Genomic DNA, 19,682 nt, shown 5'->3' on the forward strand with positions numbered 1-19,682 from the left:
AAATTCCTTCTAAATGAGATGGAGCTATATATAATGAGGTAGATAGACTTAGAGTCTGTCATACAGAGTGAAGTAAGCCAGAAAGAAAAAAACAAATACTGTATGCTAACTCATATATACAGAATCTTAAAAAAAAAAAAAATGGTACTGATGAACCCAGTGACAGGGCAAGAATAAGGAGGATGCAGATGCACAGAATGGACAGGAGGATACAGGGTTGGGGGGGCGGAGGGCGAAGGGGAAGCTGGGATGAAGTGAGAGAGTAGCATAGACATATATACACTACCAACTGTAAAATAGATAGCTAGTGGGAAGTTGCTGTATAACAAAGGGAGATCAACTTGATGATGGGTGATGCCTTAGAGGGCCAGGACAGGGAGAGCGGGAGGGAGTCGCGGGAGGGAGGGGATATGGGGATATATGTATAAATACAGCTGATTCACTTTGGTGTACCTCAAAGCTGGTATAAGAGTGTAAAGCAGTTATATTCCAATAAAGAGCTTTAAAAAAATCCTTATAAATCTGGTGGGGAAAGGTGTATGCGGAAGGAGAGATGAGGGAACTCTGCTGGGTTTTTTTTTGTTTTTTTGTTTTTTTCTTTTCGTGACTTTTTTGGAGGACCACTGAAAAAGAGATTGTATGAATTTACTTCTTTTTGTAAATTGCCTTTAAGCAGTTTTATAAAGAAAACTGGACTGCTTGGTTATTTTCCAAAATTAAACTGGTGGAAAAACAACAGTATCTTTCTTGGGTCTGAAATTCAACTTATTTTCTTCCAAGATTATTTTATAGGATGAACATTGTAAATGATCTGAGGTTATTAAATGATCTGAAGTCATTACATAAAGAAGGAATAGTCCTGGATGTAAGAAAACCGGTTGTCCTTGCACTCTTGAGGTATCTTGAGGGCTGGATTTGTCTGCTCTCTAGTTTACTACACATGAAGGATTAAAAAGGAATTCATTTCCTTGGAAAGGCTGTTCATTGATCTATTCACCTATATTTGTTGTCCCCTATTCTTCCTTCTTAAAAGATGAAAACATAGTTAAATATATGCACAGATAAAATTAATATTGGGGATGATGACAGGATTATTAAGATCTAAACAATAACCTTGGTTCCCTGGGCCACTGCAGAAGAGAATCGTGCATGCTTGCACAGAGCGTGCCTCGGTGGCCCAGTCACTATCACTCAGCCTTTGCTGAGATGATCAACGTATGGGTGACAGCTCCATTCTTTTTCATCACATTCTCCTGCCAGGGCAATAGAGGATGATGGAGTGGTAGTATGAGAGAGAGAGGTGGGGGGAGAGGGACCGGGGGAGAGAGAACTTTTAAACATTATATGTGGTGTTTCATTATTTCTTTGCATTGGAGGCAGTTCTCTGTTAGGTCTTTTGCACATCTGCACATCTTGCAAGCAGAGGCACTGGCTGTTGTCGTTCTTTTTTAGGGATTGTTTGTGTGGTGAACAACCTTAGATGGTAGAGCTAGTGTCTCCCTCTAGAGCAAAGGACAGCTTTGCTTACTGTCCAGTATAAGAGAGATCGTGTCTCCCTCCAGAACAAAGAGCAGGTGTATTTACTGCCCATTATAAAAGATTCAAGCTTCCTAACCTCAAGGTTCCTTTTGTGTCATGCAGCACCTTGAGTGTACAGGTATTATCTGGCCCTCTTCACATAGCTGTATGGGAATTGCGGTTCAGGGAACTCATGCTGTTGCTGTTATTCTAGTTACTGCTACTGATGGAAGCACTAAAATATCCTTTGTTTCTAACCTGGGAGACTCATGTTTTCTGTCAGGACCCATGAAACTGGCAGGCGAACTTGTTAGCTGAAATCTCAAACAGTCTCAATCTCTAAATAATGGTTTGTTAAATGAGATGTATTTGGAAAAATGTATTGAAACTTCTGTTTCTAATTTGTACAGTGTTTAAGAAGTTCATTTAAGGTGTTATTTCTCCTTATTTGATGTAGGGTTTGTTTATAATGTCAGCCCATATATGGAGTATCATCCTGGTGGAGAAGACGAACTTATGAGAGCAGCAGGATCGGATGGTACTGACCTTTTTGATCAGGTAAGGTGCCGAAAGTCATCATTCTATCACACTGGAAGAGTACTGTTAGGTTCAGTAGTGTGACAGTGGTAGAAAGAAAGAAAATAGTGGCATACATTTCAGAGGTGTTGGCTTGAATTTTGAAGTGTGGGGAGATGCTTGTAAGTAACAACTGTTCATTTAATTTGCCTTTGAATTATTTTACTAACATTTTAGAGTTGCTCTCAAATCTGTACCCAGGAGTCTACTCTTAAGTGTTTGCTGCCTCCTCTGCTGGCAACTGTTTACTCAGTTTCAGTCAATTCTGATAATGGTGATGGTTGACTTACGGGAGGCAGTGACCACTAGAGGAAGTAACAAGTCAGGTAGCTTCTTGACTCTTAGTCTTTTCTCATTTGGGGATTGTTACATAATCAGCCTGTCTTGCTATACTAAGTCTGCATATGAGGTAGAAAGGTCATTAATGAATAGAAAACATATTTTTCCCAGAGTGATAGCAGAGATTCTGTAGTACGGGTCAAAAGATATTTAGTCGCTTTCCCTCTTACATTTATTAAAAATGATTCGCTCTTATACTATTTAAAAATCATGTAGAATATGATAATTACTATCAATTGGCTGAACGGTTATTTTGAAACAACTATCTTAAGAAGAATAGAAATTTGCCTTTGTCTCACAAATGCTTTATTTTGTATTTTAGCAATGATTAACCATGTTGTAGTACTGGGTTTTTACCAGTTGAGATACCTGAATCAAATTGGGTTATGTTTAGAGTTGCCTTCTGAATGAATGAAACTTGACTTCTGTTCCTCTTATCTTCTCATCCATTTTAGGATTTATTTTTTCACCCAGGTGCCAGAGATATAATTTATTTTGTATTTTAATGTACTTACATGCATCTGCTGAAATAACCAAATCTCATTAGCTGTTAATGTTTTTCCTGGGTTGGACAAAAGTCATTTTTGCCCATTGGTGATAATAGGATTCTCCTTGGGAGGTTCTTATTGCTGATTTAAGTTCCCATTGTCATGTGGTATTTGTTATTGGCTAGCAATGCAAGCCAAATACAAAAGTTTGGGATCATTTGCCAGAAAACTTGTCTACCATACTTTTATCTATCCTGTGTCAACTGAAAGAAAATGCACAGTGTGAGAGTTGTGAGTTAAGATTTATTTGGGGCGAAATGAGGACTGTAGCCTGGGAGACAGCGTCAGATAGCTCTGAGAAACTGCTCCCAAGAGGCAGAGGGGAAGGTCAGTATTTATATGATTTTAGTGAAGGGGGGACATGCAGTGAAGCACACATTTTGCCAGAGGCTTGCAGATGTCCCCGTTAATGATCTTAGTGCTTTTCTGGTTACGAGAAGATGCAGGAATTTGGGCTCATGAAGTCATCTCCTGAAGATATCTGACTCTCTGAAGGCCTGTTCTGCCATTTTTTCCCAGAGCACAGAGTGCCTCATTCCTGATCTCCACCCTGCACTTCTTTCAGCGGGTGTTGAAGGTCAGTGGCTGCAGTGGCCAGTGACTTCATCCTTGAAAAGGCAGATGGCAGGTGCCAGTTTTTAGTTGGCACCTGTAACCTCTTGATGCTGAATGTACTCTTCTGCAAGAAGAATTTCCAGTAACGTCTAGTCCTGTTTGTATTTCTTAGTGTTGGGCAACTATGTGGACCTTGAAATAAGCTTGTTTTTGGGAAGTCACAAGAACTGCGATATTGTTAAGTTCTTTAGCAGTTTCAACAATACTTTTGTTGACCAAAATAAAAAAAATGCACAACCTAAAAGCTGAGAGTTGTTTTATTTGAGGCATTACTGAGGACTATAGTCCGGAAACGGCCCCTCAGATAGCTCTGAGAAACTGTTCCAAAGAGGTAAGGGAGAAACCAGGATATATAGGAGATTTTGCTGGGGAAAATATGTACTTGAACATCAAAAGATTACTACTGATCACAAAAAGCAGACATCTCAAGTTAATAATTTTAGTGCTTTTCTGTGTATGGGAAGATGCAAGGGTCTGGGCTTACTGAAATTACTCCTTTGATATTCACCTTAACTCTCTAGGGCCAGTATCCTCTTTTTCTCCATCCTGAATTCCCCTTAGGGTGCACCATAGGAGGCGGCTGCAGTGGCTGATGGCTTTTTGGCTGCATCACGCTTTGATTACTAAAATGAAGGCTGCATTCTTTGTCCACACTTTAGTTACCAGATTGCTGCTTTCCCCTTGGCTTTAATAAGACCCGTGATGTTTATTTATGACTTTTACTCACCACAGAAGTAAACAACTTTATAGTCTAGAAACAGTGGTGAAGCTTCTTATACCTTTAGTATCTAGTATCTGAGCTGTACAAAGAATATTAAGTAATCTCTTTATTGTCAGACTTCTGTCTCTAGTTTTGATCTCACTTCTGACTTCTTGTTTTGTATTTCCAGTTGCCTGATGGGCGATTTGATAACCTCTTGGCACTTGAACTCAGTGTGCCCTCAAATAATATTGTCATCTTCTTCCTTTTTTTTTTTCTTTTTCTTTCTACTGTGTTTCCTGTTTCTGGAAATGGGAACTTGAAACCAGTTGAGTAATCTCTGCCTTCTCTCATTGTGTTATTGAAGTGGTCCCCTGACCTGTGCTAGGGCTTTAGCCGAGGCTGAGAGCCCCTTGTCTCAGCCAGGGAGGTTCTTTTTCTACCCAGGTTTGCACAGCCAATAACATAACCAGTGGTGGGACTGGAACAGCACAAGCTTTATTCAGTGGCCAAAGAATGGAGAAGCAAGATCAACTTCTCAGCCCTATTCAGGCTGAGACACCATGTACATAGGAAGGGTGAGGTAAAACGGAGGGAATTGAGTAAAGAGTGGGAGGAATATTCATGACTTATCCGAGAACAGGGTGTGCTTTGGACCCAGAACTGAGGCCACACTCCTTTTCAGTCCTTTTTTGGGCTCCTCTGGTTGTTGTCATGGCAGCTGGCAGCTGTCATGGTGCTGGTGGGCGTGTCGTTTAGCTGATGCATTGCCGTGATCGCATAAGGAGGCTCAAGGTCCACTAGAGGTCAGGTCTTCTGCCATGTTGGTTCTAACCAGTTGGTTCTAAGCAGTTCTTTCACAGTTTCCTTAAGAGCAGCTTCCTCCTTTTGTATTTGGGCCTGAAACTCAGGTAAGGGCAGTTAGTTTCCATTTGAGGGAGGGGCAGGGGTATGATTCTGGGGCAACAGTCTTGGTAACAAGTGTGCCTCAATGTCCAGTCACTGGTGAAATCCTGTGATGCTGTCTTTAATCATTGCACCTTTTCTCTCTTCCCGCTACCTTAGGTCAGGTCATCATCACCCTCTCTAGCCCTAATATTTTAATACTGTCCTGATATCTTTACCTTCAGTACCAATTTAGATAACATGACAGGTAGAATAGTATTCTTAAAGACAGTCATCCTAGCACCTTGCCCGACAAGTCTGAGAGGCTCACCATTGACAGTGTAATAGATTTGAAGTCATTAGGCTGGTGTTTGAGGGCCTAAAAATAATATATCAAGGCAAATATTCTCAACATGCATCTTGCTTTGAGCAAATGATCAGTTCCATGATTGGCAAACCCCATACTTTTGCTTCCTTGGGTATCTTTCTCCTTCATCTATCTGATGAAATTCTACCCAACTCCATAGCCCCATAGGTGTTGCTTTATACTTTACTGGATGCTCCATACATATTCGGTGAATAAAGTTTCAATTTATATTAATTAGTGAGTGTCCATTGATAATTACATATGTGTTTTTTACATATTTGCAGTTTTAGTGTGTACTTATTTACTCAGGAACATACTTAAAAATTCTGGTATCAGTATTATTTGACCTGATTATTTTAGTGGTTATATAACATTTTTTTGAATAATATATTATGACTTTCCTTTACTGGTCTTTTATAATTGGACTTTTAGCTTGTTCCCAATAATTTGCTAGTATAATTAGTTCTATGATGAGTATCCTGGTGCCTGAATCTTTGTGTATGTGCAAATATTTTCTCAGATAAATTCCTGAATTACTGAGTGGAAGAGCTGCATATTTTAAGGCTTTTAGTGTGTTATCGAGAAGGTGCTCTCAAGAAAGGTTGTTTAAATTTAATTCCCACTAGTAATTCTGGCAACAAATACTGTCAGTTGTTTTCCTTGAAGTGACAGTCTCACTTTGTTCATTTAGAAGAAAATGTCTATCAGATACACAAGTCTGAGTAACTAGTTTAAAGGTCATTCTTTTTCTTTTATGTATAAACAGCCTTTCAAGAAAAAACACAGTTTAATATGCAAATCAAACAGTTGCCTAAGTGTTTTTCCTCAGGGCAACCATCTTACTTAGCAGCAGAAGTGTTTTTGAGAATTTCCCATTTTGTCACACAGCATATAAAAAAGACCTGTAACCAAGGGTTGAGCTTTAAGAAGATTGTTTTTTCTACTTCATGAAGGATATTCTTAAATGAAACCAACTGCCTCCCTGCTCCTGGGTCTATGGTGGTAAAGAATATAATGATTGAGACCAGTGCCTTGATTTGTGCTAAGATGCAAACTGTTTTATCCACCATTGCTGTTTCAACATTATTGCAAATGTCAATATAGTGAAAAAGGCAAGTGACATCTTATTATTATTATGAAACTGAGACCTCGTGGGTATCTGCAAGGGCGTCAGGAACCTCCAGAGGTCTGTAGACAACACATTGAGAACATCGTTCTAAACAATCCCTGTATATGCTCCTGTTCTGTCACTCCCTTGTTGGCTAATTGACTCTGCTTCTTAGTTTTTCAGAGCAGTGTGAGAGTGTTTAGTTTTGATCAGAAGAAAATTAATGCATCTCATGGAGTTAGGGTCATGTTGCTTTTCTGTTATTTTCCTCCCACACCAGGTTCATCGTTGGGTCAACTATGAATCCATGCTGAAAGAATGCCTGGTTGGCAGGATGGCCATTAAACCTGCTCTTCCTAAAGGTACGTGGAGCCAGGGCTAACCTGGCATTGATATGTGATACACATGGACTGTCCTTTAAGTGGATTTCAGCAAATGGATTTCAGTAAATCTCTAAATTGTTCTCATTTCACTGGCCTCCTGGTCTAGCCACTATAAAGATTTTGCTTTAGTTCTTTAGGGTGAAACAATGACTTTACCTTAAAAATTTGACATGTTTTGAGAGAATGATCATAGGGGGAATAAGCATAATAGAAGTGAAAGAACTTAGTCTTCATTAATCTTTTATTCTCGCGTTACATAGAGTAGCTCGAACACTTGGTGAGTTGACTTTTAGACTGGTTTCCTAAAATTTAATTTTTTGAGTGTGTGATTGTATTCACATGACTCAAAAATCAGAAAAGATAAAAAGTTATACAGTGAAATTTTCCCTCTCAGCTTTGTCTCCCATTTGCCTTGAGCCTTCCCACTCCTTGACTCTTTACCATAGAAACTCATTTTAAAGTACTTTAAAAAAAAACTTACTTCTTGGGACTTCCCTGGTGGTCCAGTGGTTAAGTCTCCATGCTCCCCGTGCAGGGAGCCCAGGTTCGACCCCTGGTCAAAGCCACACGGGAATTTTAATGGTCACATAGGAAGAGGGAGACCGGACCTTGGGTCTGTAAAGGCAGGGAGTTGGAGCTGAGATCCCTGCCTGTGGAGTAGTCTGTATGATCAGTGAAATGGGAGGGCTTGAAAAAAAAATCTGTCCAACAGCAAAGGAAAATGTCAGGATAGTCTGCCTTGACCTTGTTTATGAGGTGAGGGAGGAGAGGAAAGAGGAATCTCCTTGGAGAATTTGTAACCAGTCTTTCCCACAGAAGAGGTGGAAATTCAAATATATACCACCTATGTGGTCTTAGAAATCTCGAACCCAGAAATAAAATCATCTCCGTTACTGGTTTCCCGGGCTGTTTGGCAGATTTACGTACACATTTTTAATGGTGGAACAAACTTTCAACCTAAAACCCTCAAAATTCCCACAGGTACACATCGCCAATTATTAGCATACAGTAAAAAATTAAACAACACTTGAGGAAGCAAGTCAGCAGAAACACAAGCAGAATTTCAGCCCCTGGACTTTGTATACAAATACTTATGAAAATAATTAGGAATAAAAATAATTATGTTTGAAGTGATTAGGAAAATAAGAATGTATTGGTAACATGAGTAAAGCAAAAAGACTGCTGAAAGAATTGTGTAAAATTGAAAAAAATAGAACTTCTAGAAATGAAAAATAGAGCTGGTGAAATTAAAAAGTGCATAGCACGAATAGTCAGAGTTTAGACATAGTAGAAGAGTTGAGTGAACTGCAAGACTGAGCATCAGAAATTGTGCAGAATGTGGTGCACAGAAACAAAATGATAGAAAAATATGCAAGAGACTCAGAGAATAAAGTAATAAGATCTAACACTTGTAATCAGATTTCCAGAAGGAAGTAGTAGTGAGAATGAGGAAGAGGCAACATCTGAATGGCTGAGATTTGTCCAGAGTTGGTAAATCACAAATCTCAGATTTAGCAAGTTCAGCAAGTCCCAGTCAAGAGAAATAAAAAGGAATCCATCCATTTGACTATACAGGGTAAAATTGCAGAACACCATGAGAAGATATGAAAAACAGCCAGAGAGAGACAGATTTACTAACAAACCAGTGATTAGTAAATTGACAGCTAATTTACTAGTGTAATTTATGAGCTGTTACAGCTAATTTGCTAGAACATCAACAGGAGAGCGAGCAATAGAGCAGTATCTTGAAAGTTCTGAGAGAAAACAGCTGACACCCTAAAGTCATTCCATAGCAAGGATGCAGTAAAGGTAGTTAAGATGAACAAAAACAAACAGATTTTTGAAACCACAATCAGAAGGGTTGAGGAAACTGAGGATTTCTGACTAAATTCTAATGGTAAAGAATTAAACGGTAATGAATGTTCCCTCTCCTTCTCACCACCTGGTTCAGGGAAGTACAAACATATTTCTTACCTAGAATGAGAAATGGACTCTGAGATACTGTGTATTCATAAATTACATGTTTCCTTTTTCACACTGTCTCTAGCCCTGGGATTGGTTCCTGAGGCTGCACGATCTGTAGAAAAAGTACAAGTTTCATAGAGATGGACATGGCTTCAGGTCTCATCTCTGCCTCAAGCTCTACTCATAAGCTGTTGTGATCTTCAGCATCAGTTAACAAATCTGAGTGTTTTTGCTCAGCAGTGAAAGGGGGTTTAAGAATGAAACATCCCAGTGTCATTGTGAGGATTAAATGATGTTTGCTAACCACCTGATGATGCATTAGAAGCAACAGATGGTGGGGTTAGTAGAAGTGATTGTTGTAGTGGCTCCTCTGCTCCTGTAATACTGAGGCTGCTTACATTTCCTATTCCTTTGTATCCCGATAATTATCAGCATGTGTTTTACCATGGCTCTGTTTCTGGGAAAAATTAAGTATTATCGTTATTATGAACAGGGTATGTGAGAGCATGGCTATGAATCTGTGTTTCACTGTAAGGCCTTTTTTGGGTTATAAGTGTTTTGCTGAGATGGGGCCAGTAGCAGGTAGTGATGTGAGAGAACTTGCAAGGCATTAAGGAAGCACAGACAAAAATTTTATAGGGAAGCGTTGATGGCAAGTAGATGGGTCGGGTTTTTGTTACAGTAGAGATTTAAGATCCAGCAAGATACAGTCTGAACTCCAGGCTGACCAGAATGAGTAGATCATATAAAAGGCACAAAGTAACTAAAGAGAAAGGTTTATTGTGTCAGAAATGAAGAATGTTCATGATAATTGAAATGAATTGTTGTTTTAACAGTAGCTCCTATGCTTTTCACCTGTAGGCAGAGACTGGTCATTGAAGTCTGCTGGCCTGAGACTTACGGAGACTATTAGATGGGGTACCCTGTAATTGTCCAAACTGGGGCAGATTTGCGAATGAATGGAAGCTCTATTAGTAGTTACGCGGGAACAACAGGGAGCAGACAGTAAACCAACTATAGCAAACTAGAGCCTGTGTTCACTCTACAATTGGAACTTCTAGATGAAATGGGAACAGAGGTATAAACAGAGATGAAATGGGAATAGAGGATGAAAACAGAGAGGAAGTGGAAACAGTGGGTGGAGACTTGCTGACATGAGGATTTCCAGGGGGTTAACAGGGGATGATGTATGTATACTGAAGAGCAGTTTTATATATGGGCTTCTTTCAATACAAGATCCCTGACACCATCTTTTAGGTGGGGCAGCCCTGCCAGACCCCAGTGCAGGGAGGATCCAGAAGTAGCATTTTGTAAGCTCCCCCCAGCTGAGCAGTTCTGGGAACACAGTTTTCCATTTATCTCGTGGCTTCTAGTGTAGGAGTGATATCTGGGAAGAACACAAAAGAGCTAACAGTGTCAGAATATAAAACATTAATACTAGTAGGTCCTTATCAAGAGAAGAATCAGTGGGGTTTTTATAATCCTTTGTTTAAAAAGTATTGTGCTTTAGAACGATATCAATAATGAATAAAAGGAGAAACTTTGCTTGAAAAGGTGAACTTCAGTTACTGATTATTTATTTATGTGGAACGCTTCATTCTCTGGCAAAGGTGAAAAATGTTCTTTTTGCCCTTTTTTTAGTCCTTTGCTGTCATTATTATAGCCACTGGCCACATGTGGCTGGCTATTGAGCATGAAAATGCTCTCCAAATTGAGATGTGCTACAAGCCTAAAATACTGCATTTCAAGACTTAGGATGAAAAAAAGTATGTAAAATATCTCATAACTTTACATCGATTCCATGTTGAAATGACAATATTCTGGATATATTGTATTAAGTAAAAATATATTATTAAAGTTAATTTGACTTGTTTCTTTGTACATTGTTAGTGTGGTTATGAGAAAATTTTAAATTATGCTTGTGGCTTGCATTATATTTTTTCTGGACAGCACTGTTCCAGACCGTAACTGTACTTTTGAAATTTTAATATGTTATATTTTTAAATAGTCACATTATATATATATATATATTATTGAAATATAGTTGATTTACAATGTGTTAATTTCTGCTGTACAGAAAAGTGATTTAGTTATATATATATATTAAATATACACATTCTTTTTTTTAATATTCTTTTCCATTGTGGTTTATCATAGGATATTGAATATAGTTCCCTGTGCTATACAGTAGGACCTTGTTGTTTATCCACTTCTATATATAAAAGCTTACATCTGCTAACCCCAAACTCCTACTCCATCCCTTCCCCAACCCCCTCCCCTTTGGCAACCACCGTCTGTTCTCTGTGAGTCTGTTTCTGTTTCACAGATAGATTCATTTGTGTCATATTTTAGATTCCACATATAAGTGATATCATGTGGTATTAGTCTTTCTCTTTCTGGCTTACTTTAGTATGATAAGCTCTAGTTGCATCCATGTTGCTATAAATGGCATTATTTCATTATTATGGCTGAGTAATAGTCCATTGTATATATGTACCACATCTTCTTTATCCACTCATCTCTTGATGGACATTTAGGTTGTTTCCATGTCCTGGCTATTGTGAATAGTGCTGCTGTGAACATAGCGGGACATGTATCTTTTTGACTTAGAGTTTTTTCCAGATATATGCCCTGGAGTGGGATTGCTGGATCATATGGTAGTTCTATTTTTAGTTTTCTGAGGAACCTCCATACTGTTTTCCACAGTGGCTGCACCAACTTACATTCCCACCAACAGTGCAGGAGGGTTCCCTTTTCTCCATAGCCTCTCCAGTATTTGTTACTTGTAGAGTTTTTAATGATGGTGGCCATTCTGTAAAATAGTCACATTTTTAATGGCATAGTGCAGTGTCAGGAACGTTTCTTCTTAATTTCTCATTGTTTTATCATTTTCTAATACTTTATGTTTTTGGTTTAAACACCTGTTTCCTCAAGCACTTACTGACTGTAAAGCACTTAGAATCGTAGATCAGTAGAATACTCTTGAGGTGGAAGAGGGGTTTAGAGCTGTTCCAATAACACACTCAGTTTAAAAGTGAAGATCCTGAGGCTTGTAGGTATATGTACCTTCCTTAAAGGCTATAGTTATTTAATTGGAGAAGCCCACCATTGAGAGAGATCCTGGGTGCTTCCTTCTGTAAGGCAGAGAATCACCTCATTAAAGTTATCCTTTTTTGCATAATTTATTTTCTTTTGGTATATGCCAGTGGTTCTGAACCTGGGTTGTGTTTGCTCCCCAGCAGACGTTTGGCAGTGTCTGGAGATGCTTTGGTTGTCATAGCTCGACTAGATGCTGCTGGCATTCCTGCGGGCAGATGAGAGGTCCGGGGTGCTTCTAAATACCCTGCGAGTCACAGGAGAGACTCCCACAGCAAAGAACCACCCAGCCCCAAATGTGCCTAGTGCTGGCGTGGAGAAACCCTTGTATATGAATTAGTTTTTTTATCCTTAAATATGATGGTAGTAGTGGCATCACTAATTGGGTGGGCTGGCTGCCAGCTGGGAGGTCAGCTTCTGTTGAGTTAAAATTCCCTCTTCCAGGAGCTTCCGTTTCCTCATTGGTAACATGCGGGCAGTTCAGGGCTCCAGTGAGTGGACAGAACACCAGCTCAGAGGCTAACTAGTACGGGGGAAGCAAGACAGTCACTAGTGGAGAGAAAGGGGCGGGTGTCATGGTGAAGTGGATGTTACGGGGCTGAGCAGATTTGCTCTCTCACTCAGGCTGCCTTCATTTGATTTTGCTGCTATAGGTCCCCCTAGCTGAGTGATTCCTGCCAGAAAGATATAAAGGAAAGGTAATTAAAAATGGGGGGTGAGAAGTCCCTGGTCGGGGGGCATATGCAGGCCAGCACAGAAAGTGCGTCTTGCTGTAAGGTTGTGACTGGGCCGGTGGTTGGTTTAGGTTAATATTTGTTTTTGTTTTCAGAGAAAGATGATTTTGGAACATGTGTCTATTTGGATACAGGTGATTCCAAATAAGGAAGGAGTGGTTAATCCTTCTGAGCATAGGACAAGAGTAGAAAATAACTAATAAATTGGAGAATTGAATAAAAAAATGAAAGTATAGCCTTAAAAACAGAAAATATGAACTTCTAAAAATGCAGTATTTGCTGTGATTAGTTACATAATGGGGAGAAAAACTAACCAGGAATAAGTAAGTATATACTTTGAAATTTTTCAGAGTATGTGTTTGAACTGTTAAACCTTTATTTTAATTCTGCTAGTAAACTCTTTCTAGGATAAGGAGTAATTCTGGGCCTTGAAGTCTGAGAGATCTATAAAATTTGAAGACAATTCAGAAGATATTTACAAAGATAAATTAAGGAGAATAAAAGGGAAAGTTCAGAAATACAGAAATTATTAAATTTTATAGGATTTGAGCAATGAGTTTATGACTTCAGAAACAAAACCAAGAATCAGACCTCAGTTGTGTTATGAAGAGTTCTCTTTAGCGATGAGGAAGAATTTCTAGAGCAAAATGGTTATTCAACACATTGTAGAGAACTAGGGAGTCTTCTGGTCAGGCAAAGCAGTAAAGGGAACATGGAATGGTACACTTTGGACTTTGTGACTAAGATCCCTGGTAACAAGACTGGGCTTCTATCTGATGGTTATGTGACATCAGCCTTTTGGAGTGAGAGAGGAAAATGGGGTATGTAGCTATGAATAAATGCGAGGGTGAGTCAAAAATTATCCGCACTCCAGTTATATTAAAATTTCTGTATATCCTACAGCCAGAGTGCAGATAATTTTTGACTCACCCTCGTGTAAGAGATTCAGATATAAAGGTGCAGTGTTTGTCTTCCTCGAATGTTTTTCTTCAGGGCTTCCTGACAAATGCATACATATTTTCAAAATGTAGCTAAAATATTACTTCCTCAATGGAGTCCTTTCAAATTCCAAATAGCAATGCCCTCTACCAGCCCCATGCTTCCATACCACCTTCTTTATATCTCTTTTAAAACATTTATCATATCATATTGAAAAGACCGTATGGAAATTTTTAATTTAGCTTTTTCAATTTTTTGAGTAATACATTCACACGATTCCAGAATAGGAAGTGCCATGGTCACACCTTTGTCTCCCATCTCCCCTTTTCCCTCTCGTGCACACAATGTGGGTAACCATGTTATTGTATATCCTTGCAAATCATCTTTATGCATGTATAAGCAAACTGAACATAGAGTCGTATTTTCCTAACTTTTTATCCAAATAGTTTCCTGTTATGTCACTGTCCCTATTAAGACAATGGTCAAAAGGTATTTTTTAAAAGATTGAGTATACTAGTAAGGCAGGGTTTTGGGTTTTGTTTGTTTGTTTGTTTGTTTGTTTTTAAACTTTCCTCATCCCAGGGGATCCTTCTGTGGCTCCACTCAGCAGAGGTGAACTAGATTGGGGTCACAATTAAAAACTGTCACCTAGCCCTCTTATCAGAGAAGAGTTGGGTACTGATAGATCACAGCTCCAACCTTCTAAAGGACTCCGACCTTTCCAGAAAGCAGAGGCTCTGATCACAGTAATGCAGGCAAGGGCATCTAACCAATATTATTAGAAGATGGGAATTTTCTTGGCTATGCAGCCAACCAAGTGATGAAATTAGTTATCGAGACAGAATGTTAGATTCCTTGTTAGAGAGGAAAGTATCTCATGTACCTAAAATGACTCAGATATAAATATGCTTAATAGTAAAAAATAATTTCTCTTATTTCTGTGACTCAGTTTTCAGAAAGTGTTGCAAAAGTAGACTAGTGGAGTTTTAAAGATATTTTAGATCATTTAAGTAGACGTTCTCTTTCTACCGGTACTTCTTAAAGAAAAAAAGACTCAGAAGAAAGTGAATAATTTAGCAGGATGCATAAAGTTCTGACAGGTTCAAATCAATTCACATCAGACAGGAAGTAATCACATGAGATGACATATTTTTTCCCTAGAAACAAATTACCTGGGGACACGTTTTCAGAATCTGTGAGCCTCTTAGATAAAAACAAATTGTTTTACATGATAAATGAGATTCATCAAACTGCCAACTATGTTGTACACTGAAAATAGCTATAATTTACTTATGTTCCTGTGAGTTTGTTATTTGTCCTAAGATCTGGATAAAATAAACGACCACGACTGCAGTAGCAAAGACAGATGAAATTGTATGAAAATAAGTCAGCAGGCAAGGGCATCAGTGATCCCTTGCAAACTAATGACTAGATTTTTATCTGGCAGTTGAAAAACCAAGCTCATTTTGAGGCATAATTTAAATGGTTTTTAGGTCTTGTGTCTTTGCAAAAGAAAGTATTAACTCTCACAATGGCATATTAAGAAACATGGTGCTCGTTTCAGCGGAGATGAAGTTTAATCTAGGCTTTGCTGCTAAGAAGCTGTGGGTTTCATTCAAGTCCTCGCCTCTGATTTTCAGCCTTAAATGAGGAGAGCGGATGATAATTTGGTGTATATTGTTAAGATCCCTTTCACTATGAACTTCTTTTGGTAAAAGGGGGAAAATAAACAAAAAGAATGGTTATCTGATCTCCTTAATCATGGGTATTTTATGACATGTGAGTGAAGTGGTAGTAATCATGGGATCTCTAGTTGATTGAAAATCAGAACACAAAAAAATTTGAAAGCTTTGATATATGTACTTTGTTTCTTTTTCTACAAAAAGATGATGTCACCTTAACAAGTAATGTCTGTCTGTCAATTCAGTTTACTACTTGAATATTTTGTGTTAGCTTGGCATTCTTTTTTTTTTTTTTTAACTCTGGCAACTTGCTAAGGGTTTTATTTTGACATATGGTTGTAGAGCTTGTGGTGATCAAAATATAATATAGATTTGTGAGCCAGCTGCCATCCTGAAAGAGAACACCCATTACATTTTTTTCTGGCTTGTAGCACTGATTGATTGCATTGATATACAAGTGAAAGTCTTAACATATTTCAGCATTTTGGCCATTTAAATTTAGAGTGATAATAACCATTTTAAGTGCTGACCTAGATAAGAGAGAAAGATAATAAGGTGTCTTTCTCCGAGTTGTTAATATGTATGTTTCATTTATAAAGTGTAATCTAATAAAGTTTGGATAGTTTTGACTAATTTAGAATATGATGTCCTGGACAAAACTTGGGTCTTTATATCCTCTCTAAAGAAATTAGCCAAGATATTAGAACAAAAATGTCCAAACAAGGAGGAAAAAACCCAGTGAAGTGGGAGACCAACGCCTGCAGAAATGGCCTGGCTGTCTTCAGAGATGAAATTACTTGCTTAAAACATAGGCCATCTGTTTAATCAGCCTCACTTCTCTCCTCAAGCCTTGGAAGAAAGCCCTTCAAGAAGAAGGCTGTTATCTTTAAATCAATAATATTAACCGATCTTCTCTCTAATGTTATAGTATTGTCACCTAACTTTTTTTTTTCTAAACCACCATACAGACTATCGTGAGGAAAAGAAAGTCTTAAATGGTAAGTCATATACATTTATAGTAAAAAATGAATCATAGTCACATGACATTGCCTCCCAGGATTATTTGGGATATTTAGATATTTTTTATACAGAGGATGTGCTTACTTGCCTAAGCTTAAGAGGATTTGGCAGAGAACTTTGTAGATCCCTTACTGCAGCCAGTAAGGGATCTTAGGGTAGCCCCTTGTAAAACATCCCCGAACATGTGTTCACCTGCCCTGGGCTTGAATACTCTAGTGACTAGGAGTTCCACCCACAGAAACCAGGCTGAGCGCGCCCCTCCTTCAGGCTCACCTCCAGTGTCTACACAGATGCCGAGTAGTCTGTTAATCTCCTCTCCTCTGGCTTCGTCAGCTGTTCACTGTGACTGACTCTGCCCCAGCTCCCCCAGAAAGTTTGATATGACACTTATGAAATGCATGGGGCTACTCTGACTGAACTATATTACTAATGTATGTTTAAAAATAGGTTTTTTTCTCTCCATTTGCAAAAGAAAGTTATAGCAATTCAGCTAACAAGCTAGATTGCCAGGTGAATTACCTTTTCTTTTTTAACTAGAAAAGACAGTCTACAATAAGTAGACTAATTTACACAGTTTGTGATGTAACATCTGAAGTTGTTTGTCTGACGCATATCACTGCATTAAAGGAGAGACTGTCCTTGGGTTTCATCTGATGCTTGACTCTTGTGATACTAGGCAGACAGCCTCTCCTTAAAGACTACTGATGGACTGGGCATTTTCTGTCCTACCACGTTGCCTTCCTTTGGATCAATGGCGTTTAAGATCTCAGTTAACAATGGCCTTAAAAATGGAATAGTACATTGCACAAGTGGTCTGGCCAGCAGAGTTACCTCTTTTATATATATACCTCAAATATTTGATTCATATAAGTATATATGGTAAGTCTGTGTATTTGCAGATGTGATCCGCCTGCCTTCTGTGTCATTATTTAAACAGCATTGAAAACTGAAACCAGCAGTCCACTAGAGACCTGATCTCTTCAAACTGACATCAGTCTATCAGTCCATACTTTTTGAGAAGGAGAATGTTCATTCAGTCCCCTTAACTTTAATTATTTTATTCAACCCCACATTCACCACAGATTTCTTCAACTTTTCCAGAAGGATTATTTTATGTAAGGTGCTTTCTTTTGTTTGGCAATGCTGAAATCAGTCATTTCATAGCCTCTGCCAGAATTTTGTTCTTTAATAAGTTATATGGTACTCTGCTGTTTTTTAGAATGTTTGGAAATTGTCTCATTTGCTTTCTCATGAGATTGCAGGGTAGATTTCATTACTAGTTTGAATCTGAGGACCAGGAAACAGTGGTTTTGCTAAGATTACACTAGTGACACTGAGCTCATATCCAGATTTCCTGGTCCTAATCAGGTCATATGAGATCAAAATCCACTAATGATGTATCAATTCTGTTGATAGCTTTTTTTTGTAGAAATTCTTAGGTTGTAATGCATTTTTAACCATTTATCTATGTAGAAGGCTTCCAAAAGATAAACAACATTCACCTCTCAATAAAATATGTTTCAGCACTTCTCAAAATGTTAATAAGGTTATCTTTTCATATTTTTTGCCATTTTAGAAAAAATACATTTTAATTATTGTAGTCTTGTTATACCTCTAGTTTTGCAGTAGAGCATTCTTTAGTGTTCACTGCTAGTTAGTTCATAACTGGCCTTGTTGTGTCACATCTCTGAGACCTCTGTTCATCTGAAGATTAAATGTGTTCTACAGAGTTACATGGGAGGAGACGAAGCTGAATGAGTAAGGCCTGAGCTCAGGGCTCACAATCAGCCTCATCTGACATCTTTTGCTTGCACCTAAGCTCATGTTTAAACAGAAGGTTCTCTGGGTAAAAAGAATCTTGAAAACCTCTAAACTAGCATGTCTCATAGGTGCCTCCCAACACTGACTTTATATAATTTCGGTGACTTCTAATTTAAGAATTACGAGACTCACCAAAACCTAAATGTTAATTTATTTTTTCTGCACAGTTTGAGAAATAGTAATATATTTGATGCAGTGATTTTCAGAAGTCTTTTAGCAGCAGTACTCTTCCCCGCCCCCAAACTAAATCTTACAGATACAAAGAATACACTACTATTGTGGAAGGAAAATACTTAGTGTTTGTGGAACCTCTGTAGCTCTTCCGTGTTCTCAGAACAGTTCCAAAACAGAAAACCAGAGCCTTGGTGGCCTTATCACTAAAATGCCGTGTTGAGGCACGCCCACAAGAATGTCTAAAATGAAAAAAGACAGAATACCACGTGTCAGTGAGGTGGTGGAGCAGCAGGGCTCCCATATACTTCTGGTAAAAAGTGTAAATTGGTTCGACCACTTTGGAAAACTGTTTAGCAGTATTTACTAAAGCTAAACATATACACGTCCTATATACCTACCAGAAATGTAGATGGGTGTTGTTTAAGAATGTATATGTGTATGAATATATGAATATTTATAACAGCACTGTACGTAATCGCCAAAAACTGCCCAAGTATGCATCAACAGAATAATGAATAGATTCTGGTGTATGGTGTATTCATACAGTGTAGTAATAGTAATGAAAAGGAACAAACTACTGATGTATTCAGCAGCCTGGATAAAATCTCAGCAAGCTCCAAGCCTGATTTATTACTTACTATTAATCATCGCTAATTTGACATTAACTGCAACATCTATAGAGCTGGACCAAAAAAGCCAGACCAAAAGAGAACATGTTTTATGGTTCCATTTTTTTATAAAAGCCAAATGCAGGCAAAGACTAATCATGATATTAAAAATCAGAATAGTGGTTACCCTTGGGGTAAGGGTGCTGAGTAGAAGTGGGCACAGGGAAGGTGCTGGCTACAAGGGTATGTTTTACTTATGCAAATTCACTGAGTAGTACATGTATGACTTGTGTCCTTTTATAATATTTCAATAAGAAGTTTACTGAAAAGATGGGGGGGGGGAGAGAAAAATGCTACGTAGATGAACTGTAGTTATTTTGTTTGTTTTTCTTTGTGAAGGCATGCTTCCCAAGAGCCAAGTAACAGATCCACTTGCCAAAGAAGGGCCTAGTTCTCCAAGGTATGCATTCTTGTTTTACCTCTTTAAAGCTTAATCAGTTCTCCACCAAAATATACACATTAAAAAAAGGCTCTGTTTGATTTATTGCTTATTATATTAATCCCGCTTCTTTGACACAAGAACTGTAGTGCCTCATTTATCAGG

General features: G+C 38.3%; 1 protein-coding gene across 2 annotated transcripts in view; it reads left to right on the top strand.

Moving 5' to 3' along the window:
* Window positions 1-19,682, top strand: part of LOC130855523 (cytochrome b5 reductase 4) — an 81,215-nt gene that overhangs the window by 25,107 nt on the left and 36,426 nt on the right. For both annotated transcript variants that reach the window (XR_009054329.1, XM_057739253.1), the window contains exons 3-6: window positions 1,976-2,076; window positions 6,937-7,018; window positions 16,424-16,453; window positions 19,478-19,538. Coding sequence is in view for 1 of the 2 variants with exons in the window: in XM_057739253.1 (XP_057595236.1) it covers window positions 1,976-2,076; window positions 6,937-7,018; window positions 16,424-16,453; window positions 19,478-19,538 (274 nt within the window). In the remaining variant the exon portion in view is untranslated. The remainder of the gene's footprint in view (window positions 1-1,975; window positions 2,077-6,936; window positions 7,019-16,423; window positions 16,454-19,477; window positions 19,539-19,682) is intronic.

The sequence above is a fragment of the Hippopotamus amphibius genome, chromosome 6 (genome assembly GCF_030028045.1).
Source record: "Hippopotamus amphibius kiboko isolate mHipAmp2 chromosome 6, mHipAmp2.hap2, whole genome shotgun sequence".
In the NCBI taxonomy this organism is placed as follows: Eukaryota; Metazoa; Chordata; class Mammalia; order Artiodactyla; family Hippopotamidae; genus Hippopotamus; species Hippopotamus amphibius.